This window comes from Meriones unguiculatus, chromosome 16, assembly GCF_030254825.1.
Source record: "Meriones unguiculatus strain TT.TT164.6M chromosome 16, Bangor_MerUng_6.1, whole genome shotgun sequence".
NCBI lineage: Eukaryota > Metazoa > Chordata > Mammalia > Rodentia > Muridae > Meriones > Meriones unguiculatus.
Window position 1 is genome coordinate 56370384 of NC_083363.1, and position 25541 is coordinate 56395924.

At 45.2% G+C, this 25541-nt stretch overlaps 1 protein-coding gene across 17 annotated transcripts in view; it reads left to right on the forward strand.

Annotated features, from left to right (window-relative positions):
• Dst (dystonin) overlaps positions 1-25541 on the forward strand; it is a 405488-nt gene that overhangs the window by 150492 nt on the left and 229455 nt on the right. For all 17 annotated transcript variants that reach the window (XM_060369832.1, XM_060369829.1, XM_060369837.1 and 14 more), the window contains one exon: positions 19620-19681. In XM_060369832.1, coding sequence (XP_060225815.1) covers positions 19620-19681 — 62 coding nt within the window. The remainder of the gene's footprint in view (positions 1-19619; positions 19682-25541) is intronic.

The following is a 25541-nucleotide window of genomic DNA, read 5'->3' on the forward strand; positions in this document are numbered from 1 at the left end:
CTTCTTCTTCTTTTCTTCCTCTTCGTCTTCTGTCGATGATAAACTTAATTAGCTTGCATTGATTAATGCATTAAAGAGGGAAAACACACTCTCCCCTTCTGCCTCCTGATCTTTGTCTGTAGCTTGTGTCTACTGGGCTCTCTGTAGTCTGTGCGTTGTGTGTGCTCGTGCCTGTCTGAATGCTGTCTGATGTCTGTCCGTGCTGCTCTCTAACAAACGGCTCTGCTCGGTTTTCATTGAACAGCACAGAAAGCATGGCATTGGAAGGGAGTAAGGAATTCTCCACGAGATCTTAACAGAGTTTTACAAGGAAACACATTTTTCTGAGCCCAGCTGCCCCCGAAGCACTCAGAAAAGCAAGTAGCACAGTGAACATAACCTTACCAAGCTATATCCATATGTTGTTCTCAACATGTGTGATGAATATCTGTATGTAAGGTTGCTCCCGACCTTTTAGCTGCTTTCAGCAGATTTATACAGCACGCATACATGCATGGGTTACTCCGGTTGAGAAGAATATAAGATTTTGCATTAGCTTAGGTTGTAAAAGCTGATTGCATGGCAATTTCGGCAAGAGAGGCTGGTTTCGTTGTGCTCTTAAAGGCAAGTTCCACTTAAAAGTGCCCATTAGGACAGCAGGTTAAGCCTTCAGTGATCTCAAAGCATATTATTACCTTGGCTGTGAGGTCTGCCAAAATTTCAGTCTCTTGGGGGTTGAGATATTTTCATAGAATTACAGCACTACAGCATCTATTGATCTATGTATCTTATATCCATCATGTATCGTTTGTGTGTCATCTGTATTTGTATGTATCATTTTTTCCCTGTGAGCCAGGAGGTCAGAAGCAGGTTGAATGAGACTGATGCCAAGATCATCTGAAGACTGGGTGTGGCCCAGGGATCTGCTTCCAGTGTGCCTCGGTGTGACTCAGGAACTGACCAAGAGCAGACCCTTTGAGCTTCCCCAAATACTGTTTTAAGTGTCTTCAAGACACTGGCTGTCACCTTCCAGAACAAGTGACCCTGAGAGGAAGAAGGAAGCCACACTGCTTTTTATGATGTCTCAGGGTGTCACGTTAGCCATTAGTGTGTTATAGTCCCTACACTTCTGGGGATTAGACTGAACCCCTCTTTGAAGGTAGATTTACCAGTCTGTGGGCCTATTTTAGAAACACACCACTTGTGTGTATTGTATTAAATTTTATGAATTTTTCAGGTTGTTTGGTTTTTGAGATAGGATTTCACTTTGTAGTCCCAATGTTCTGGCCTTGAACTCACAGGGCTCCTCCTCTCTCATTCTCAGGATTTTCTGGGGTTACGGACCTGAGCTACCATGCCCAGCTAATTTTATTAAATACTTGTGCTTTAGCTTCCTCATCCACAAAGAGAGATTCAGTTATAATACCCTTCCGTGCTGTTACTGGGGGATTCAGCACTTGGTACATGACGAACACGATACAGCTTCCGGTCCGCAGCAGCGGCTTAACAGCTGATACCTCGTTGTCGCCGCAGGTGTGTTATGATGCCACAGAGCTGTACACCACACCCACAGTGCATTTTAGGGACCCCACGCCTTTTGTCAGTTCTCCAAACACGGAGCTGTTTTCTCTTCTGAGATATTTCCCTGTTCCAGACATTGCTATAAATGGAATCCTGCTGTACATGACCTTGTGCCCCTGGCTCCTTTATACCTAGTCATTTTAGCCTTGTTTTCCGTGGAAGTCCGCAGATAGCTTGGTTTCTGGGACCCAGCAGAAATCTTTGTGGCATCTAGAATGGCTGCTCCTTCCCTCGAAGACTCTTCCTATGAGAGAAAGACCAGGGATGCTGTGACCTAGTGACTGCCCTGACATGTCACTTCTTAGACATCATCCACATGTCATTACTCATGATTGTGTTTGTCTTAGAAAGGTGCTTGCACCTGGTACTGTTTACACTCATTCACTCCATAGATAGATTTCGTAATGAGCATTACATGATTATGCCTGAGTTTTGGTTTTGTAGGCTGTGTTTACATTTGGATTGTTTATCAGTGCAGCTTCATTGAAAGTTTTCATGTTGGCAGGCTCAGAATTCACTTTTTTTTCCCCACAGTAAATAAAGTTTCGTTCATATCCACTGTGTCACAACCTGATGCACTCCGGTGGTCTTCTCCTCATTTTCCCACCTCTGGCAGATGCTGAGCCTGGAGGGTGGCTGGCCCTGTTCAGCCTCCACAGCCTTTGTTCGCATGGTTTGCACTGTCATGCCTCTGTAACACTCTCTCCTTCAGTGACTCAAAGCCAGGGACCAGAGCTTTCTGGCTGAGTCACTTAGGTAGTCGTGAAATAGTTTATCCTTAAAAATTAAAAAATTACCAAAATAGCTTAGTAATTTAAGGGTAAAACAAATAATGTGAGCAGAATTCCAAAACTGGTGCATACTGTTTGGAAATGATGCATCCTGTTGTCCTCCTAAGACAAATTAGTTATTCTGAACATGGCCGCTGTGTACAGAATAAAAGTGTAAGCTGGTCAGTTATCCCTTCTATGGCTTAGAAAGAGAGTCGAGTTCATTGACTGATCAGCTATCTCAGCCTGCCCGATTCATGTTTAATGACATGAATTTGTCGTCTTCTATGTTAATCATTCCCTCAGAGGTGCCAACAAGGACATTATGACCTTTTTCTATCTCTTCATTTTTGCTCTGTCATGTGACCTTCCAGTGTCCCTTCATTGCTGTTCTGTCATGTCATTGATGGTTTTTCTGGATAGGAACAAAGGAATCTGAATCCTCACTGGACCTTGAAAATGTTAACTTACATGTAGACATTGTCAGTTCCCAGCTTTCAACTTAGGGCGCAGCACAGACTCACTGGGACAGCAAACTGCTGTTTGTTGTTTTCCCTTATAGCTCCTCTCTGCCTTTCCTTTTGGCTTCAGTATTTTGTTATTCATGATTACAGCCCTCCTCCATGCTTGTGTGTGTGCGTGCGCATATATGCAGCTATGTATTCACACTTTGTGTTTTCATTTACTTTGTTTCTGCAAAAAATTCCTTTTGCTTACTGAATTAGCTTGTTTTCTTGATGCTGTCATTCTTTCTAAAGCAGACAGAACACATTCTTTCTTAAAAGGGGGAAATGATTTTTCTCTAGGTCTGTTCAAGGTTTCCTTTACCAGTATCTGTTTTTATCAAAGGTTTAAGTCATAAGCCACAGAAATTATACTAGAACCGGGAAGTAGGATTATAAAAGAGACATTTAGACCACTATATCCTCCCATTTAATCTTGACATATTAAAAATTAAGCATACTATTTAGTCTTCTGTGTTTTCTTCAACTCAAAACATGGCTAGAAATGTAGGGATATAAAGTGTCTCCTATTATTGTTAATGTATCTCCCCACTGTCTCATCATCTCTAGTCTGGAAGATTTCAGGAAACAACCCACCAGTTTTTTAAAGTGGGAGGAAAAGGGAAGGTTCAGACATTTTCCTGTGTGAGCTGAACCTGCACAGAGGAAGGAATACATTTGATGAAAGAGTGTTCTCTTTACAGGATAATCTAGCATTGAGCAAAGAAGGAATGATAACCAAAGACATACTGTCTTGTAACATTTAACGCTATCTAGGCAGTGGTTGCTAATGGGGATGGAGGGAGAGAGTGCGAGAATGAATGGGATTTAGCTTGGTTTGATGCACACAACTCTAGTCTTGGCACCCGGGAGCCTAAGGCAGTAAGATCATGAATTCAAGGCTAGCCTGAGATACACTGCATAACTCAATCTCAAAAAATATACTGACACCATATATGGAGATAATATGTGAATGTTAAAATCTAAAACTTACAGGTGTAACAAAAGGAAAACCTTATTTTGTGTGCCTAAATCATATTTTTCAGCTAAGTTCCATTTTATTTTAAAAATGCAGTATGCAACCACCAGAATTTACACTGAGAAACCATTGGATTTCAACAAATGATAAGAGTTGATGAAGAGGATGGGGAAAGGGGAAGGAGCCTGTCGTTTGAAAGAGCCTAAAGGGATACCTCAGTTAGCTTTGAGGCAGTGGAATTCAGAAACAAAAACTGCAAGAAGTAGGTTATTGGGGAGAAATTGGACGGTTTTTGCTGTGATGCACTAAGCTATTTGCGACTGACTTCCAAACAATTTATAGTGGGAACAATGAAGAGAGCTAGAGATAGATTACGAATTGATACTTTCTGAAGCTCAGTGATAAATCTAACATCTTCCAGAATAAGAAGCTCCTTAAAAGAGTAATGGTAAGACCTTTGCTAAGCTGCTAAGTGTACAGAGATCTGCCGTGCAGGTGAGGCCTTCCTTAGGGGATTTTGTTAGACCACAGTCGCAACTTTCAGTCTCCCTGCTGTGTGGCAGTGAGAGCATCAATGAACCCACAGCCCTGTCAGTCCCTGGCCACCTGTCCTCATTTCCCTGTTGCTGTGGTAAAATCCTAGGATGAAAAGCAATTCAAGGAAGAAAGAGTTCACTTTGACCTATCCAGAGTGATAGAGAGTCCGTAATGGCCGGGAAGACGTAGCTTGGCAGCAGGAACAAGAATCTGGCTCAGCATCTTTTTTTTTCATGCACACATGGAAGCAGAGAGAGGGAACAGGAAGTGGAGCAAGGTCTGTTCCCAGTGACTTACTTCCTCTATGAATCTCTGCTTCTCAAAGGCTACGTGACCTCCCCAAACAGCGCCACCCACTGGGGGATGAGGGTTTAAGATACAGTGAGTAAGGAGAACCTTTCCCATTGCTATTACCACACAACCACCATCACTCTGCTCCAGCAGAAAGCATGGGCCATGGCAGCCTGCAGATCAGACTGTGCTGTGCAGTTCCAGGTCCTGGAAGACAGATAAGAGAAAGCTCTTTGTCTCTAGGATGCTTTCCATGCCAGCAGGCGCTCATGGGGAGGTCTAACACCAGGGAACTCATCACAGAGAACCCTGTGATCTCTTTGTTATGATTTCAGCATAGTCTTACGCAGACTTTAGAAGTGAGATTGGGGGTTCTGTGACATGTGGAGAGATCTGCAGGAGCCAGCATGCCACATTTGCTTTGGGCCAGGTGTATTTCATCCTTGTCGTGTTTCTTCTTGGCTTTTGGGTCCACTATGAACTCAGGTCGAGGAAGGAAGGGTAATTTTTCTTGGCTCATGCAGCTGGTTAGTTCGAGAACATTAATTTTGGCTTCCCCTCTTTCCAAAGCCTTTATTTTCCCTGAATTTTACACACTACCAAATAGATTTTGGGTTTTGAAGGTATTTGGAGAGATTTAATATAATTTCCTGTTAACTTTGTGTGCTCCCAGACCTGGATTCCTACAGTTTTCCAACTGGCATGGAGAACCTAAGGACAGTTCATGCTTTATTGTGAGGAGGTAGGAACCCTACAGGGCATCAGTTTAAAAGAGAAGGGATAGTGCTGTGTCCAGTGCGGGTAAGTGATGAGACAAAAACTATCCTAGGAAGCTGTTAAGAGTCTTTACTTTGCTGAGTTAAAAATCAGCGATAAGAACTTAAAGCGCGTTGCTTATCTGTGGGAGAAATTGCTGAGACATGGCTCTCGGCGCATTCACCTAGATTCACACGGCACATCTGGAATGTTAATTTTTGTACTACAGTTTTCTGGCCATGTCAGCATATTCATTGTTTCCACTCTGCAATCCCTTAGGTGTGCTGAGCAGGAGGGGAAACCTACAGCATGTAATGACTAGCAAAGTGGTTACACTACAGTAGGCAGTTCTGATACCCATTAATAATCTTGAATGGAGGAAATATGCCAACGGCTGACAACACAAAATATTTATCTCAGGAAGTTCATTGTATAAGAATGACCCTGTGGTCAGAGTTTATTTTATGTTGTCTGCCAGTGACATATTTCCTCCAATCAACCATCAATTCAGCAGCGACGGTTTTGTGCGTGGGTTGGTGTACTCCTCCCTCACTGGAAGTCCTGCCTAACTAGGATGCGTCCACTTCAGTGTCCATGTCCCCCATTGCTAGGAGTCTCAGCTAGAGTTACCCCCACATCCTCCTAAGAGTCTACCCTGTTGCAGGGCTCCAGCTTGTCACAGAGATGCCTCCCCAACCAGTTTCCCTTCTCTCTCCATGCCCTCTCGCCTCCCACCCCTGCTCACCCCACATCTGATGTTTGTTTTTAAGTATTGACGTCATACACATAAGAGCTTTCTACAGACACCCACGATGAGGGCAGGTTTAGAAGATCACTTGAGGTTCCACTCACATAGCAGACCGGACGTGAGGAGTGCAGGCTGGCCTGCAGCCCACACTGTGACCACATGGCTGGCACGATGCACACACTGAGAGGCTGGGCACTTTTTGAATGCGTGAAGGGTCTTTGCTGTCTCTTTTCCTTGAACTGATTGAGCGTTTCCGTCATTGTTTCCGGTAGAATAGAGGACTGGTGACATTGTTCGCTTTCCATGTTGGGGTCGGGAAAGGTTGTGTATCTCCTTGTAGCTGGGACTCGTGGCTGATGCCCCTGAGGCTGCCGCTCATCGTATAGCAACGTCAGTATCCACAGAGACACCTGTGAGTGCCCTGTCGTCTGCCCCCCATGTCCCTGTCCATAGTGAGTGTCAGCTTCTAGACAGGTGAGCCAAGATGCCTCCAGAGGATTTGGCTCTTGACTGCTGAGCCTTACCCGTTGAGGCTCTGACACCATGGGGCAAGCTGTCCCTCCCCACTGTGCCTTATTTTGAGTTTCTGACGTACAGGATTTAAATATGCACAAGAGAAGGCTTGCTGTATGCTGTTAAGTTCTGGGCTGTTTTGTTCTACAGCGGTCGAACCGGGGGAGCCCAGCTCCCCTCCTATGGCTCTGTCCCCACCTGATTCTTAGATGTGTTGCATGCCGGCCTCCTGAGTGAGGCGGTGCAAAAAGGAACTGTCCTTTCCTGTGAAAAGAAATCTCTGAAGCTGCACTGTCACTTTCCTTCACATCTAGGAGTCAGAGCTGAGACAGAGCTCGGGAGCAGGTAGCTCACGGAAGGCCGAGAAGCATGTGTGTAGTTGATTCAGAGAATTGGTTTCCTTGAGAGGGAAACTCACGCACGTGAATAAAACATGTACCTTCTGTCCTGTGCTGGCCTCACAATACCAAGTTCTCTATCTTTGCTTTGTAAATGGTGCCCGTGTTTCTCCCGAGAAACTCTCTTTTTTCATCAAACTTTCAGTGGCAGGTTTGCTGAGAAGCGTGGTATTTGGAGGAGGATTACAGTTGTCTGATAAAAATACTAGTTTAATATTTAAAACGAAGTTATAGTGGCTTAAAGAGAACTTTCACTTATATCTTCCTTCACATAAAGAGGTTCAGAGGTTGGAGAAATCACTTGGAGGTTAAGAATGCTTGTTGCTCTTGCAAGGGACCTGGGTTGGTTCCTAGTACTCACATCAGGTGGTTCATGGCTACCACAACCCCAGTTCCAGGGGATCCAGTACCCTGTCTGGCTTGTGCAGGTACTCCACACACACACACACACACAGAGAGAGAGAGAGAGAGAGAGAGAGAGAGAGAGAGAGACAGAAAGGCAGAGATCTTAAAAAATAGAAGACCCCGGCAGCACGCATTTCAGAGCTGGCATGGATAGAAACACCATCATGAGTAGCCTAGGCTTCTTCCTCTCGGCCGCCGCCTGTGGCCCAGGACGGTTCCATCGCCCAGGTCTTCCTCCTCGCCTGTAGAAAAGAGCAGGGAGGAAAGTAGGTCAAGGAAAGAAAGGTGTTAGACGCTGCCACATGTTACATCTGCTTCTTTTTTCTTTTGCCAGAGTGTTGTCATTTGCCACACCTCACTGAAAGCACTGCGGTGTGGACGAGCAGCTGGCTGTGCCACGTTGTTGCTTTGAAAAGAGTCATGGATTTTGTTTTGTTTGTTTGTTTTGTTGTTTTTTGCAGCTCCCCGCCACATTACATGTTGTACTTTAAGGAAAAAGAAAAGCACAGGAATTATATGTAGGTGTAAGAAAGTGGTTTCTACTTGCGATCACTCAAGCCCCACTTTCCTGATTGTATCTGTTGGCAGAGATCCGCTGCTGTGTACACACTCCGTGTCCCAGCCTCAGAGCTCAGAGCCTTTCTGGGCCACAGCAGTTCCACTTCTGCATGTACTCAGTAGGGCCGTCGGCTACTGTTTCTAGTCCGAAGCTGCCCTGGTGGATGATCTGCTTTTCTAAAAGTAGACATAGATGCTGGATCCCAGAAGTGTTTTTGCCGCCCCTTGCTTCAGGACCAGATGTTGCTTCCGTGAAAGAGCGGGAGTCTGCTGTAATGATTTGAGCAGCATGTTCAGTTGTTGTTGGGCTTAGGTTCCTTGATAAAAGGTGGTGTGACTCCAGTCTGTGTTTTGCCAGCCTTTCTGCCCTGCACTGGAAGATTTAATCGACAGATTGTGAAATGTACAGGAATGTTTCCCCTGAGTTTTTCAGATGAGTCCCCATACCTGGTTAGTAGAGAAAATGAACCGGGATCGAGTCTGATTTAAGGGGAGTGTTATGTGAATTGATGTCACTGTGGTCGCTCTCTGGCTCCTGGCTGGAAATGCATGCTACTTCATGGTGTTCTCCCATCCCCGTTTCTCTGGCTGTCGGGGAGGAATGTGGCTTCTGTAGTTGGTGCTTCTGCCTCCCATGGTCTTGGTCCCATCTTGCCTTCATTTCTGCTGGGATGCCTGGTACCTTGCGGTTCACCGATTTTCAAGACAGCGCACAGTGAACTTGGGGCAGGGTTCGGATACTGGGTTTCCCCTGCACGAGTGTTTGAATACTTGGTCCCCAGATGGTGGCACTGTTTTCCAAGATGGTGGAAAACCTTTGGAGATCAGGCCTAGTTAGAGAAAGTAGGTTGCTGGGGTTGGCTTTCACGTTTATAGTCCTGTCCTGCTTCTTGGCCCGTCCGTGAGAGAGAGCCAGGGTACCTCCTGTTTCTGACTCCACAGGGGAGAGCTGCTCCTGTCAGCATGCCTTACCATCATCATGGATTGCTCCTGAACTGGGTGAGCCAGCATGACCCTTCTCTTGAGTTACGTCTTACCCAGCGTGTAGTCACAGCAACAGAAAGCTAACCAATAGAGGCCCTTCCTCTGAGTCACCTCAGCTTAGCTCTGCCTGGGAGGCTCCTTTGCACTTGAGCCAGGAGCCCTGCCCAGTGGCCCATGCTTGCTCGGGAACCCACTTCCTGCTCACAGACGCCCCAGCCAGACTCACAGGGAATTCTGTGTTTAGTCTGGCCAGGCAGGACCAAGTACCTGGCCACCTTCCCAGGGTGCCAAGTAGGAAACAGAGTTAAGAGCCCTCTTCCATCACCTGCTCAGTGTGCTGGTTTCTTTCAGGGCCAAAGCCCTCAACTTCGTCTTTCTCCAGGTTGTTTGCTTCCCCCGGCAGGTGCTAAAGCTCTTCTATCAGAGCAGGAAAGGACGCCTTTTAGACCTAGAGGAGAGCTTCATCAGGGCACTCATTGATAGGGACAGGGAAGGGGGGCAGGAGTGAAGCGCTTTAGGGAATTAGCTGAATAATTCTTTTTCTGAAATCATAAATAATTACTGCCACTTTCTGTGACATTTCTATAATTTCCTTTTCATGTGGCTAAGTAGTTATACTAAAATTAAAAGGCAATATGTGAATGCAATTTAGAGTATCATTCCACGGACTTTAAGTTCAGCCAAACTACTATCTTTTTGAGCTTGGTATCTTTGCAGTCTGTTTCCCTGGTGGTACTGTTGATCAAGAAAAGGAGAGGTGATCCGTAGGCTATGTTTGAGCTCATTGCCTGCTCGGTGGTGAATACATTGCTCTCAATTACAAGTACCTAGTTTTCCTCATCTTCAAAGGTCAAAAGAGCACGTGATCAGAAAGTTGGGTGATTATGGGATGTCATGTAGCTTGCTGATGCTGACTTCCCATCTTCTGCCGTGCTCATTCTGTTTGTGTGTGATGCCACTGCCCCCTCCCTTGAACGTACAGCTCCTCTCACATGCCCATTAGTCTGTCGTGGCGCTCAGGCTGCCTTGCCAGCCTTCTCTCAGTTCCCTACCGGTGCCTTCAGAAGTTCTGACTAAGCATCTGTCTTATGCTCTGCTTTATTTCTCAGGCCATGACGTGGGCTATGGTGCTTTTCTATGCCCAGTGCTTTTCTGGTGTTTTCTGTAACCCTGGAGCATATTTAAGGATAATAGGGAAGAGCAGGCATTGCACGGTACTACGAGAGCCTAACAAAACAGAAGGATAATTCAACCGCTTTTATCAGTCTTATTTTCTATCTTATCTTTTACTGGTTCTGAAAAGTACTTGTCCTCTGACTAACTTGTAAGCAGCTGTAATTATTTAAGGCTTATGAAATAAAGATAAGTTTTCATTTAAATACTTAAATACTTTATCCATAGCTAGTTTTAGACAGAATCTTTATATTTAGACAGTTTATCTTAGAAGTGTGAAATCATTTCTTTGATCACACTCAAATATTCATGTCTCTTTGGATCGTCTACATTCAAACTTGAGTTTGTTTGAATTATAATCTAGGAAATGTTCCTTTTTATATATGTGGTCATAGCTTTTGGATCTTTTTGGTATTGTGATTACGCCACCTCACATTTCATATACATATTGCTAGTGATTATTTATGGATTATCATGTGGGAAGAAGCAGTAAGAATGGACATGGTCCATGTTCAGATTAATTGATCCTGGGAGGTGCTACAAGGAGCAAACTAAGGAGAGTTTTAGAAGAGACAGTCTTGCTGACCCCATCCACAGAAATAAGATTGTATAGGAAATCGTACCGGGTTGGATAGAAACCTCCCATCACTGTGAGGCTAGTGTGTTTTGGCTACACTTTTTAAAAGCTCAGCATTTACAGATGAGCCGCGTCTTTCGTCCATTGGATGCATTTATTTTTTAAAGGCTTCACTTCATAAATTGCAGTGTTTCCAATACAGATCAGGTCACTGTTTAATGTACAGTTCTGTCTCCGTCCAGTGCTAGGGTAAGCAGAGCCTTCTTTTTGTTGGAACTGACCGTTTCCCCTGCAGTGATCGGTGAACTAAGGCACGGGTCATGTGAACAGTGCCCCCTGATGCAGACAACACTGCCACTCCGCTTACCGCTGCTGCGCTTGGCGATCTTTTCTGCTGGGCTGCTCCTTCACTGTAGTCAGACTTCTGTGTTCTCCGTTTGTAGCAATGGTGACCACGTGTCTGCTTCATGAATGTGCGTACCTGTCACCCGTGCTCTTCTTGCGTTCTCATTTTCATAGTCGTGCTCCTTTTTTGTCTCCTAAAAAGTTTCTCCAGAGGAATTTGGTAAACTTAATGCAAACCAAGTCCCTGGAAGTCCCATTGGTCTGTCTTCATGAGGTCAGCAGGGCACTCTGAGTTAGCTGAAGCCCTCAAAGATGCACCTCGTTTAGATGAGTGCATTCAAGTCCATCAGGATGCTGAGCGATCCCTTAGCGGTCATTGGTGTTTTCAAATCCCCTGTACACTTGCTGCACAGTCCCGCAAATTATGGCTTCTGAATCTCTCTCCTGGTGGACTGAGCAAGATGTGTGATTTGTTGCCTGCATAGCCGGGCTTAGCACTTAGCTGAGCTCATTCTCAGAAGATGCCCGCTGAGTCAGCGGAGAGCGGCCTTCTTAGAAAGGTGCGCCTGTCTCAAGGAAAAATGACGGGGGGTCGGAGAGGTGGTCAGTAAAGTAGCTGCTCAGCGCCCACAGGAAAAGCCCTGGGCAAGGTAGCATGTGTGCAGGGCTGCAGCGCTGGGAGGTAAAGACAGGAAGGCCCTGGAGCTCGCTGGCTAGCCAGGCCAGCAGAATTGATGACCCAGTTCCTCATTCAGTGGCAGACCCTGAATCAGAAAAATAAGGTGGAAAACAACCAAAGAAAATACCCCGCATTGACCTGTTACACACACATATACATGCGCTCACAACTACACAGACGTCTAAAGCCACACACCCATGAAACTGTTTGATCCTTCTCTGTATATAAACCTGAGCTTCCGTGAGCTTGGCGGTTTGAGCCACTGTTAACTTACTGAGGTTTTTATATGAAATACAGACTGTGCTTCTGTGGTTTTGAAGATTTGCATTGAGTTTTAAAATAATTAGCTGTCAGGCTTTGCCTGAATCTTAAAGTTGTATAATTTCATATTCTACGCTACTTCGTCATCTTTTCTTTTCTTTTCTTTTTTTTCTTTGTTTTGTTTTGTTTTTGGGACAGGGTTTCTCTGTGTAGCCTTGGCTGTCCTGGACTTGGTTTTGGAGACTAGGCTGGCCTTGAACTCACAGAGATCCACCAGCCTCTGTCTCCCTGAGTGCTGGGATTAAAGGTGTGTGTCATCATACCTGGCCCTTGTACTAAATTAGATCCCCAAACCAAGCTCTACCTCCCACCTGACCTTTCCAGCACTGCTTTCTTTAAAAGAATTATTTGTTTTACAAGTTTCATTTCAGTAGAGATTGGTGAATGCTCATGATATCTAGGGTTAATGGGCCACTTGATGTACCCTTGTCCCTGAAGGAGCCCGGCAGCGTGCCTCTGGGGAAACACTTGAGTGCTGGTTTTGAGACTTGTAGCCCTAGAACAGAATTCACAACCTCTGCCCACCAAGTGCTAAGATGAAGCACAAGAGCCACCATTCCTGAGTGCCTGGAATCTGGATTTCAGTGTAAGGCCTTGAGAAGCCAGGGAAATAAAAGATAACGTAAAGTAACATCTATGTAGTTGAGAAGTTCAGGAAACAACAAGACAGAAGCCAATTCTGGTGCACATTCGCCCCTAACCACTGGAAAACATCTGTTTTTGTGACCACACCGTAAATGGCTTGTTTTCCTAGAGTTTGGTTATTTTACATTTTCTAGTAGCAAATGATAGTGAATAAAAATTGAGTGTGATCCATATGAACATTTTCTTATGTGAGTCTTAACCTGAGTTTTGATTATCTTTAGCCTCTGCCCCAGAGATGCTAGTTTTAGGACCAAGAGATTAGGTTCTTGAGGTTACTTTCCTAGTTTTGAATCCTGATGCTTGAGTTATCAGTTTTCTAATCTTGAACAAATAAACTTTTCAATGCCCCAGTTTCCCTATCTGTAAAACCAGTATTGAGAATGTATAGTGGTTAGGTCAGGGCCTCGTGTCTCTAAGTGCTGAGTAAGTGTAAGTATTTATAACATGGGCATTATAAGTGGCAAAGCCCCAAAAGTTGCACCAATGATAGCCCCAGTCTGCTTTAGCATTATCTCAGGGTGTTCTTTGTTTGCACACATTGGGCCGTTAACAAAACTTTCTCAAATGCAGCTTTCCTTATACTCTTTACCAGTTTATTTTCTTTGCTCTCCCAGCTTTTATTTTTATTAGATAACTTATTTAGTCATCAGTAGTCTTCAGGGACCAGACGGCGACGTATCTATGCTCACAAATGTAAGCAGGGCGGTCACAGAAGTTAAGACTGTTCATCTGATAGAAGCACCTAAGGTGTCTGAAATGCCTGGAAAGCTGTCCAAGCAGAGTACCCAAGTTAAACTTTGCATCTAGTCTTCAGGAAATGCAGGTAGACAAGACAAGCATTCTCTAGAACGTTAGTTGTGTAGAAGGTTGACCCATGGTCAAACTCGCCAATGAGCGACTCTGGAGGGACCTCTGCCTGAGCAGAGCTCTGTTTTCAAACTGTGGGTCCGCCTTGGTCGGCCTGAGTCCTGGGCTGAACACATGAGAAGGTCTCCTCTCCTAAGAGGAAGTGACCCCAGGAAGAGGTTCCCTGGCACCTGGTACTGTCTAACTAGGCGTTCACCTTTGCCTTTTCCTATCGGTGCTCATGGGTGCGTGCAGTGATGATGGTGGGGGCGGGGAGCGCTTTTTCTGGGATAGGGTTGGGTGAGCTGGGGTGTGGCAGGGGGCCGTGCCTGGCGATTCTGTAAGTAAGGCAGTTGTCTGCCAGCTGAAGGCTGCATTTAAATAAATGTTGGGTGGGAGGCTATCCTTAGGAAGCAAGCCTAGACCCATCATTTTTTCCAGTGGCTCAGATTCTTGTCTTCGGTGTTCCCACCCTTGTACCGTGCTCCTGACTCACCATGTAGCTGGCTTTGTTTCTGTTGGAATGAAAAGTGCTGCACACATGATCTCACGGCCACCATCTCCACTGCCTTGAGAGGTTTGTCACAACCTGGTGAAAGAGGCCACAACAGCCTGAAAGGGTTCGTCAGGAGTTCCGTGTCACTGTGCTTCATGGAAAATGACACTTTGTTAGATGAACGGTAGGCCACCAGCAGAGGTGTTCTGCTGGCGCTTTTGACACCAGTTTGGTACCCGGAAAGATGAAAACTGTTCTCAGGGAAATGGGAGCGTACCACTGCGCTGGAGCCAAGAGCCCTCGGTTCCCACCTGCCTCGCACGGATGTTCTCCCCTCTGGAGCTGAAGGAAGGCTCGCCAGCACTTTGTGGTGCCTGGAGCCTGATGAGCAAGCCCTGGGCTGCTGAGATGTGCTAGAGAGTCCGATGTAATGTTGTGCCTGGGCTTCTGGGTTTTGCACTGTGGTCTCTTACGCTAACTTGAACTTTAGAGGAGACAGTTTTAGTTGGTAGTATTGGTATGACACAGATGAAACTTTCGAGTTGTAAACATGCTCTGTCCTTAATACGGGCTGAGGCAGCAGAGAGAGTTCGTGTTATGGTTAAATGGAGCAACCCGACAATGATTAGAGGTCTCCTGTGGTCATTTGTTTAGTGTCTGCTCAGGTGGGAGAAGGTAGATTAAAGAGCTTTTTGTATTAAATTCCCGATCAATCATAAGAACAGGCATCAGCCAGCAAATTCCTCTTCAGAGCAGAACCTAAACCTCTGTTCCGGCCTCCATTACTGAGCAGCACGCCGTGTGCTGACAGGAGTTACTCATGCGTTCTGCTCATCAGTTAGGGAGAGGACAAACACAAAAGCATCTGCAGAGAGAGATCCACGCCTCTGTTCACTGTGCTTACTCGGCACATTCTCCCGCCCTGTTTCTGCATCCCTCGCAAAGGCCTGTGAAACCGTACTGGATTTCGGTGTGTGGTCACTAAACTTCAGACAAGGCGCTCCAAGCAAGGCAGTGTCTGCGAACGTTCCGAGTTAGAGATTCCGTCCTCAGAGGCCCTCTGCCGCTCTGCCTGCGCAGCCTTTCTCTGGGGACCGTGTCACCATTCCCAGCCCTGCTGTTTGCGTCCCCGTGCAATCCTTCCCCTCCATTCCCCTCCTCAGCCGTCACAGGCACAAGCCCGACCGCCTGTCCTGCCGCTCGCTCTGCCTTTAAACCTGAGCGGGGCACAGTGGCCGGGTCGTGGTCTTTTCCCTATGTCTCTGTGTTCAACAAGTGTTCCTATGTCATGACTGCTCAATACATAAGTGAATAAAGGGGCTTGACATGCTCCTCCCAGGTGGGATCGATGGCGGTGTGCAAGTATCTTGTAAAGGATCCCCTGAATCTAGAGATGCTAGGAACGAAATGTGAGTGACAACATGCCAAAATCCTCTTCTTGCACCTTCCACACTCTTCCGATGAAATGCATTACATGCATTTTATAGATCCATGTATATTGTTTTTCATTTTGTTCCCCTATTTTGGAAATCTTTTTTCATGTCCATATATTCATGTTTTCAAAACGGAAGTTTCACAGCACGAGTGAGCTGTAACTCCAGTCTCTCTGGTCTCCTATTGATTAATGTTTACACTGTTTCAAATATTTGGCCACAGTAAACGTCCTTGTGAACTAGTCAGAAAACGTCCTTGTGAACTAGTCAGAAAACGTCCTTGTGAACTAGTCACGTTGTATGTGCAAGTGTTCTGTTACCGGTTCTTCAAGTAGAATTACTGATTCGGAAAGAATATGTGATATACACGGCCAAATTATCCTGTTGAGTGCTGTAATTTACCTACCTACATCATTGTAGTAAGGACTACCCATTTATTTGCATTTGTGGCTGTTACTCTCGTACATTTATGCCAGCATAAAGTTTGATTGGTTAGTTAGTTAGTTTGTTTTAGCAGTTGTTCTCTAGCAATATTGGGGTGTTTTTTCATGACCACATTTGCTGCTCCCTATTGTTGAAATAACTATGTGTAGTAATTATTATTTTTTTAATGTATTTTGGAGTTACTGTTCATAAACGTTCTGTTTGGGAAAGACAATTTGATGTTTCAAGCAAGTCTGGGGGCTGCTGATGGTCTTCCCTTGTTTAGAACTTGGGTTCTTGTTTCTTGACATTGGAAGTGAGGTTCTGATGAATTTCATCTTTTTTTTCCCCTGACTTATAGGTTAGGGCTTATTGTTTGACCAAGAAAAAAGTATACTTTAGAGTCAGACGTTAGATCTTCTTTGGGCTGTGCGCTGTGGAAGTTTTGCCTTTTCCCTCCTTTTCCCCAGGCTTACTCCGCTCCTTCCCTCCCTCTCTTCTTCCCTCTCTGCCCTCCCTCCTCCCCTTCTTTCCTCCCCTGCCTCCCCTTCCCTCCCCCGCCGTCCTTCCCCTTCTGTTATAATCAGGTAGGTTGGCCTCTGACTGATAACCACAGGCGTGCACTGGCTGTACACAGACCCTGGTTTGTACAACTCCAAAGTACACGGTGCCACCCAGCCCCGACACTTGCTTTGCAGTGTGAGCGAACACACCTGCGGGGCACCAGACGGCACCCCTGATGGCCACAGGTCTCTCCAGGGAGTATGTCAGCCCATGAAGGGGAGCTTCCCAAGTCACGTGTGTGTAGCCAGCGTGAGCTGAGTCAGCTGGCTGTTGCTGCTTACTCTAAGGGAACCCTGCCCGAGTTGCTTCCGTAGTAAAATCTAGTATCCTCTTGGTTGCCTCATTGTCGCCTCTCAAAAGTTAAAGAGAAGGGCGGGGAGGGAGAAGGAAGAGGGTTGAGGGTCGTCTTTAAGACCCTTTGTGACAGAAGCAGTTTGGCTCTATAAGCAGCAGTCCCTCAGGGCTCTGGCCTGCCAGTGTTTGTTTAAAAGGGGGCGTTGACTAGTTTCCCCTGCGAGTAGGAGTGTCTAGTCAGGGCTTTCCTCCCTGTGGAGAAAGTTAGCAGCATAGGGACACATCACCTCTGCGTGCAAGAGAGTCCGGGACGCAGAATGATGGGGCAGCTTGTGAGAAGCCACCAGGACTGGGCTGCACAGCTGGTGGCACGCATGTGCTGTATGGGTTAGTACGGTCACCCCAGAGCGCCTCGCGCCTGACTGGGAACCGGGAAAGGAAAGCTGTGCTACCTGCTTTGGCTGGCATGGCGAGAGCTGACGGGCTGTGGGTGCCGGGAGTCTCGTTCACCGCCCGAGAGAACGTTGCTGCCTGTGCTTGTGCACCGGAGAAGTCTCCATGTAGCACCGACGTTCGCTGTGTGTGCATTTAACTTTGAGCTTTACTGGAAACTGTAAACAGTGTGGGCCATAGTTACTGCTCTATATGTGACTGTTTTCTTAAATGCTATTATTGTTTGCACCCAGTGTTTTTGTATATTTTTCAGCTACTTTGTATTTCATAAGGAGAATGTGATATATGTTTTCATTTAAAGTGGATTGTAAATAAGATGATTTTGACTGTTGGAATGCTAGAAAACTTGACTCGGAATAGTAACTGGGCAATGTATAAAGCCAACAACTGGCTAATACACAGGAATGATGGGAGTCCCGTTGATGTCATAGCAACAGTGCCCTAAATATAAATCTCAGGGTTAAGCATTCCTGACTAAAACGAGGAAAAATCACCCTGAGACTTGTAATTGGAAAATTACATGGTATAATCTGGCGCACTCCCTTGTAAAATAACTCCCCTTTGAAATAACGTGTGCGGATGGTGGTAAAAGCGCCGGGTCTTCCCAGGCTGAAGTCCTTGCCCAGCTGCAGGGTGGAAGAAAGCTGAGGATCTTGGATTGTTTTCCTGCTCAGGGTCTTCTGCCTGAGGCTCTCCTTGGCCCAAGGTGGCCCTCACCCGATTCCCGTGACTTAGGAGGAGTCTTGGGTTATCATCAGAAGATGGCGGCACCGTGCCTAGGTTGCACCTCACCCAGTGAGCTTCAGTCTTTGCTTCCTCCTGTGCTTTCATTGTGAATCATGGTTCCCAGGGCTCTGGCTCTGTCTTAGTCTCCAGTGGTGCTTCTTTGCCTTACAGAAACTTTTCTCTTCCCTGCGGTCCCATTAATCAATCGTCGGTGTTAGTACCTGCACTATCGGTGTTCTGTTCAGGAAATTGTTTCCAGAGCCCATGCATTCAGGGTTATTCCCCACTTTCTCTACAGTCAGCTTCAGTGTGTCTGGCGTTATGTTGAGGGCTTTGATCCACTTAGACCTTAGTTGGTGCAGGGGAATAAGTATGGATCTATTTGCCTTGTTTGCATGCTGACATCTACCTTGACCTACACCATTAGTTGAAGATAGCGTTTTCTTCCCGGTGTGTATTTCTGGCTTCTTTATAAAAAATCAGGTGTCCATCTGTGTGGACTTATATCTGGCTCTTCAATTTGACTCCATTAATCATTGTCTGGTTTTTTGCCAATATTACCCATTTCTTATTACTATAGCTCTGTAGTACAGCTTGAAATTAGGAATGGTGGGACCTCTAACAGTTTTTTGTTTGTTTGCTTTTTTTTTAATTGTTCAGGATTGTTTTAACTATCCTGGGTTTTTGGTTTGTTGTTTTTTTTTTTTTCCCATGTGAAGTTAAAAATTATTCTTTCAAGGTTTGTAAAGATTTTGTTGCAATTTTGATGGGGATTGCATTGAATCTATAGAGTGCTTTTGTAATAATGGTTATTTGCAGGTTATTATATTATGTATAATAGTATACATAAGTGACTCAAAATTTCATTGGGGAAGTCCTACAGCTGATAAATACTTTCAGCAAAGTAGCTGGATACAAGATTAACACACACACACACACACACACACACACGAAACAAAACACAACACAACAAAAACAAAACAACCCAGGAACTCTCTTATATACAAATGACAAATGCACTGATAAAGAAATCGGGGAAACAGCACCTTTCATACTAGCTTCAAATAATATAAAATATTTTGGTGTAACTCTAACCAAGAAAGTGTGAAAAACCTGTATGGTGAAATTCCTTTTCTTTGAAGAAAGAAATCAAAAAAGATATCAGAAGATGGTGTTCATGAATTGGTAGAATTGACATCATAACATGACACAATAATATCATAACGTCTGCAAATAACAATACTTGGACTTTTTTCCAGTTTGCATCCCCTTGATCGTCTTCAGTTGTCTTAGTGCTCTAGCTAGAACTCCAAGTACTATATTGAACAGATATATTGAACCTAGTCCTAGTCCTGATTTGAGTGGGATTGCTTTGAGTGTCTCTCCAGTTAACTTGATGTGAGACAACTTGTGATGGCTGTGTGGCGGGTGGGTGGTACAGCAGCTGGGCAGCAGATGAAACACTGGAAGAGGTGGGGCTGCCTAAAAGCCCACAGCGCTTCCTTACAGGTGGCTCAAAGCTGCGAAGCTTTAATAACATACCGGAGGATATCCTCCAAACACCCCATCTTTGTTTAACTACACGACATGAAGCTTCCTGTGCCTGGGCCATACCAACCTTATGCTTCTTTCTTCTTTTCAGATGAGCGGGATAAAGTTCAGAAGAAAACATTTACAAAATGGATAAATCAGCATCTCATGAAGGTGAGTTGCTCCCCCTCACGCTAGAGCTGTTTTGCACACTCCAGTGCACCGGGCAGAGCTGTGCATGCCACACACTGCTAATAAATGGCAGCTGCACACACAGTTGAGGCACCCGTGCTGTCTGGTGTGTGGCTTGTGGGTCATGACGGTGGAGTGGGAAGGTAAGTCTTCTGACTGCAGCTTGTCTCGTGACATTTGTCAGGGCTTTTTACATCATTGAACTCAAAAAGTCTCAGTAGCTCAAGGAGTCTATACACTTACATGTTTGGACTAGGACAAGCTGCATTCTGGTACGAATTGTTTCTCTTTCAAGATTCCAGTTCTGGACTGTTCCTCTCCACCCCACCCTTTTGGATAGGTGGTGGTTGGGTGAGAATGACAGCGGATTGTGAGAAGAAGTTGGGAATAGTTTTATTTGTGCGTGAGGATGGTGTCTGTATCGCTCTGAGAAATAGTTGTGGCCCTTAGATCAATATTATTTATGTGCTGTGTGTCACCTTGAGAATTTGGTAGACATTCTTTAGAAACGTACACAGAATTTTCCTTATCATTAGAGAGTTGCTGAATTCTACTGAAACCCATGTGATTTTTATAGCCAACTAACTGTTCGCCACCTTTTCTCCCCTTGTTTTTGTAAGAATCTCTGGGGAAGAGCTTTTCTATTTAAACTGTCAATACAGTCTAACAGCGACAGCAGCTTGTGAAGAGGGACGCTAGCCAGGTGTGCTGGGGTTCACCCTTCATCCCACCACTCACGAGGCAGAGGCAGACAGATCTCTGTGAATTCTAGGCCACCTTCACCTACATTGTGAGCTCGGGCTACATAGTGAGACCCTGTTTCAAACAACCAAAATTATTTCAGTGTCAGAGACATATCTGAATGACCTGAGTCGCCCCCTCCTCTTCCATTACCCAGCAGCACTCTGTTAAACTCTGGTGCTCATTTTCAGAGAGAGCATGTCACTGGCTCTAGTTGAGACCGGGAACTTGTTGTGTGGACAAGAACTAAAAGTTGAGACCCACTTAACGAAAATCTCAAAGATTGAAGTCTTAAATGTATTACATACATAGTAACTCGGAGAAAAATAAGTATTTTACATGCCACCATACAAACAACATTTTACATAGAGCCAGTAAATTGAGGCCCGTCTAGCCGCTGTGGGTGCAGGCATGTGGAGTTTGTGGAGGCTGTTAGAGGTCAGAGTTTTAGATTAACTCTTGGTTGGGGTCTAGTTCAATGGTTGGGTGCTTGCTGAGCACACAAAAGACCTTGGGATCACTCTCAAGCGTACAAACAAAACAAAATTAAATTAAAAGTATCTCCTGTTTAATGTGGAGTCACATCAGGGAGGTAGAAGCTGGAATGTGGCCTTGGCCGACTCCCACCATCAGCAGCTTAGGCTCCTGTGCAGCGGTTTTGCAGCAGCTCACGCTGGGCTGTTCTCAGAGTCCTGAGAGCATGCATGGAAGCTGCTGGCGTCAAACTCCAGCCATTAGAGCAACGCTCGCCCCTGCCACACTTTTGTTTTTGTCAAAAAGTCACATTATCCTCCAGTGAAGAAAAATAAATACCCACAAACATTCCGGGCAGCTGAGTAGGGGCAGTTGGTCTCTACCCTACCGCCTTGTCTGTGCTTCACCCAAGGTTTGATGAGAGGAATGCTGTGCTGGGTGGTGAACCTGTTTCCGTCCCTGGAACGAATGCTGTTTAGGTGACTGTGTGATCATAACTCAGTTAGTGGGAACTATAAAATAAGTGTGCATTTTGGTTAGAAAAAGTGTTAATATTGGGTAACTTGTCCTTTGTTATTTTCCTGTGTTTTCACTGGAAATGTTGGATACACCCAGGGTGATAGTGAAGGGGGGTGGGGGTGGGGCCCTGTATCTTCCTTCCTCCCTCCCTCCCTCCCTCCCTTCCTTCCTTCCTTCCTTCCTTCCTTCCTTCTTCCTCCCTCCTTCCTTCTTTCTTCCTTCCTCCTTCCTTCCTTCTTCCTTCTTCCTTCCTTCCTTCTTCCTTCTTTCCTTCTTCCTTCCTTTCTTCCTTCCTTCCTTAATTTCTTTATTTCTTTCCTAATTTCCCCCTTTCTTTTTCTTCAGTTCCTTTAAATTAATGAAAAGTCTACTATTTGAAGAGATTTTATAAAAATCAAACTGTGTTATTTAAGAGATAAGGGAAAGGGTGGACTTTAAAAATGAGGCAGTAGAAAGGATCTGGCATCTTCAGGCTTCAGACAACTCATGATACTGAGAAAGTGAGCAGCGTGGAACTTCGCTAGTATTTGTTAGGATTGCATTCATGTGTGAAACATTTTTTCCTTAAGATGGTTGGTGAGGACTTAAAAATAAAGTGTCGTCTGGAAAAAGTAACTGTCTTAGTCTGTTGCTGTGAAGAGACACCGTGACCAAAGAAAACGTTTACTTAGGGGATTGCCTACGGTTTCAGAGGCATGGTCTGTTGCTGTGGCCAAGAGCAAGGCAGTGGTCAGGAATGGTGCTGGAGAAGTAGCACCTGATCGACAAACAAAGAGGGCTGGGGACGAGGGAGACCAAAGTCAGACAGGGTCTGCCATGGGATTTGAAACCTCAAAGCCTTCCTCCAGTAGGGCCACACCTAATCTTTCTAATCCTTTCAGATAGTTCCGCTCCCTGGTGACTAAGCATTCGAATACATGAGCCTCTAGGGCCCATTTATAGTCAAACTACCACGGTAATTTTTCTTAGCTTTATTTTTTTTTTATATTTCTCAACACTAAAATTATATCTCGAAACGTACTTGCTGGAGAGCATCACCTCCTTGTCTCTCTCTGGTGTCCGCCCCGCCCCCTCCACCCGCTGTGTGGATGGCTCTGCCTGATGCACACTGACTGTTCTGTCGAGAGTGCGTCCTTCTGATTCATCATCCTCGCAGATACCTTAAGGAACAAAACCTGTCAGCGCATTCCTGTCTGCTCTAATTGTTTAACTTGGGAATCGTGGGATGGGAACATTTACCCATGTTTTAGCATAACTTAAGCTGCAGCATTCTAACATGAGTTTCAGAATGGTTGTTCCTGAAAACACCATGGCTCTACTCTGCTCTGTTACTTGGAGATTTGTGGGATTCTTCTAAAAATAATCTACAGCACGTGTGGATGACCAGTGTTTTTGTAAACTAGAGGTTGTGCCTAACTACTTGTCATTACTGGTCACGTGCACGTCCACTTGTTGTGCTCCTGTCTAGTAATCCGAGGAACAGCAGGGAAGATGAAGGCACTGTGTTCAGCTCTGCCTACGGTGTGTGGAATTGCTGGGCACGGGAAAGAGGGAAGCCCTTTATTCTCAAGGCACTGTAACTGTTCCTGGAGACTGCATGGCTCCTTTCACATGAGGATCTAACCAGGAAGTAGAACTGAGCCAGGAAGTGTAGATGATGGGAGGGTTGGCCTGTGGGTTACAGTTTTCAGAAGACTGGAGCCTGCATCGGTGCAGGTGATGTGGTCTCCCTGTATAGGACCAGCACCCAGCACTTAACTCAGTGGTTCTCGGCCTTCCTGATGCCGCGCCCTCTAATACACTTCCTCATGTTGTGGTGACCCCCAACCATAAAGTTCTTTTGTTGGTACTCCATAACTGTAATTTTGCTACCATTAAGAATTTTAATATAAATGTCTGATACGCAGGATACCTTGATATGTGTGACCTCCAAAGGGGTCACAGCCCACAGGCTTTGAATCCCTGAGTTAAACTGTCTTTATTCTGCCATATTATGTGAAAGATGCTAGTTATAGTGATTTTTTCTAAGTTTTAATGTACTGATAAATAAATTACTGGCTTCTTTGGAGAAGAGCACCTGGATTCCAATGTTGGACCGTGTCCTGTTTGTTAGTATGTGCTTAGCTACTGCATGGGAGACAGGCAAATGGCTGTACGTTTTCATCTCCCATCGTGTCTAGGGAGAGCCAGGTTCACTCATGCAAGAACGTCCTCTGCCACTCATGTGCATGAATGCTGAACCTGCATGTCAGCACACGTACTGTTTGCATGCAGTGCCATCAGATACCTGAAGAGGGCATCACATCGCCTGGAACTGCAGTTGCAAATGGTTGTGAGCCTCTGTGGAGGTGCTGGGAATTGAACTTGGGACCTCTGCAAGAACAGCCAGCACACTTAGCCACTTGGCCATCTCTTTAGCCCCAGTGTGTATTCATCAAAAACAGTAATTTGAACCATTGGAAGAAAAGTTATATATGTCATAGCTATTTTCCTCTAAATACTTGGAAATATATGGCAATTCATCTTTGTAGCCACACTCTTGACTGACTGTAAATTTACATTGGTGTCATATTTAATGGTTCTATTCCAGTTCGCTGGTTGATACTAGGGCAGCATGCTGTCCACCCTTGACACTGCGCTTAAGTACTTCCCTTTAACACGCTTTAATAAAAAACAGTGTAAGTATAGACTTGGGACACTGAATATTTCTGAGGTGTATGGAATGAAGGTTTGTGGCAAGGGCATCCTAGGAGAAAGAGAAGACTAATGGCTTAATCTTTGTGGGCATGCTCAGTCTGATGTGGTCCTGTGGCCTCAGTGTCACAGACCTAAGCCCTGCAAGGGGGACAAAGTGGGATAAAAGTATATACAGGGTTAGGCCCTGCTGTGCTCAGGCTCAGCCTTTGGATATGAGTGCTCTGAGCCAGTGCCTGAGCAAATAAAAGCTGCCTCCTGGCAGAAAACGTCTGGCCCTGTTTCTCTGCTCTGGATCCTATTGTAGGTTTCTAGCATGGAAAATTAGCTTACGACAAAATATATTTTGAACTTAAAATTATCTTACGATGGGGAAGTACCCGTTCCCTTTTGACAGTCAGGGTGAGGTGAACACATTTAGATGAGTGTAATCTTTGCGGACTACTCTTGAAAGTATGAACGTCGATATCTTATTCCATAATTTAGTCAAAACATTTCAGTTTCTTCTTGTTGGTAATACTTTTCTTGATTTCCTGTTCGTTGGTATCGTTATTGCCACCACTCGTGGCGCGTGACAGATACTGCATTGGTTAGTGTGCAGTAGACAGGCCACTTCCTCTTCATCTTACCGTGAGGAAACCGAGGCTCATCGGAGAAGACAGGAGAGTTACCTGCTTGACGTGACCTAGCTGGAATGTGTCACAGCTGAGGGGTGGCTGGCCCTTCTGACCCTGAAGAGCTTCTCTGCGAGGCCATGACTTCTGTTTGCATTCTTCTTTAATCAATATACTTGGCAAGAATTTAGAGATATAGATAAAAGTATGCAGGGAGAAGCCAGACAGCATTCTTGAAAGTCAGTGTTTTAGCTAGAGACAAGTAATGACTAAGACATTTTCAGAGAGGAAAAACATTACACTTTGATCAGTGGTATTATTGTTCCCAAAGCTTGTTCTTCGGCTCTCTGCAGCAGGAGTGTGTGCACTCTGCAGTTGGTGAGCTGGAGCACACTTAGTGTGTTCTTAATGCTAGACCCCAAGCTGAGCAAGGGCAGGGGTACTTCTGTCTCATTGTAACAGTGCATAATGTCAGATTTCCTTTCACCATGAAAAGAACTTGTCGCCTAATCAGTGAGGGTGAAAACAAACTAGTCCCCCTTATATCCACTTTATGATGTAGAAATCACAGCAGGGAATACAAGGGTTTGCTTGCTGGGAGTGAGCACAGAGTCTGCTGGGAGGGCAGTTCAGGATGAGTTCCTTCTTTTAAAGTTGAAAAGGCTCATTTCACTGTGTGTGTGTGTGTGTGTGTGTACATTGCACACTAGTCACCTTTTTGTTGCTGTAACAAAGTTCCCGAGAAAATCATCTTAAAAGGTCTCATTGCTTTGGAAATTTCAGCCTATGGTTGGCTCATT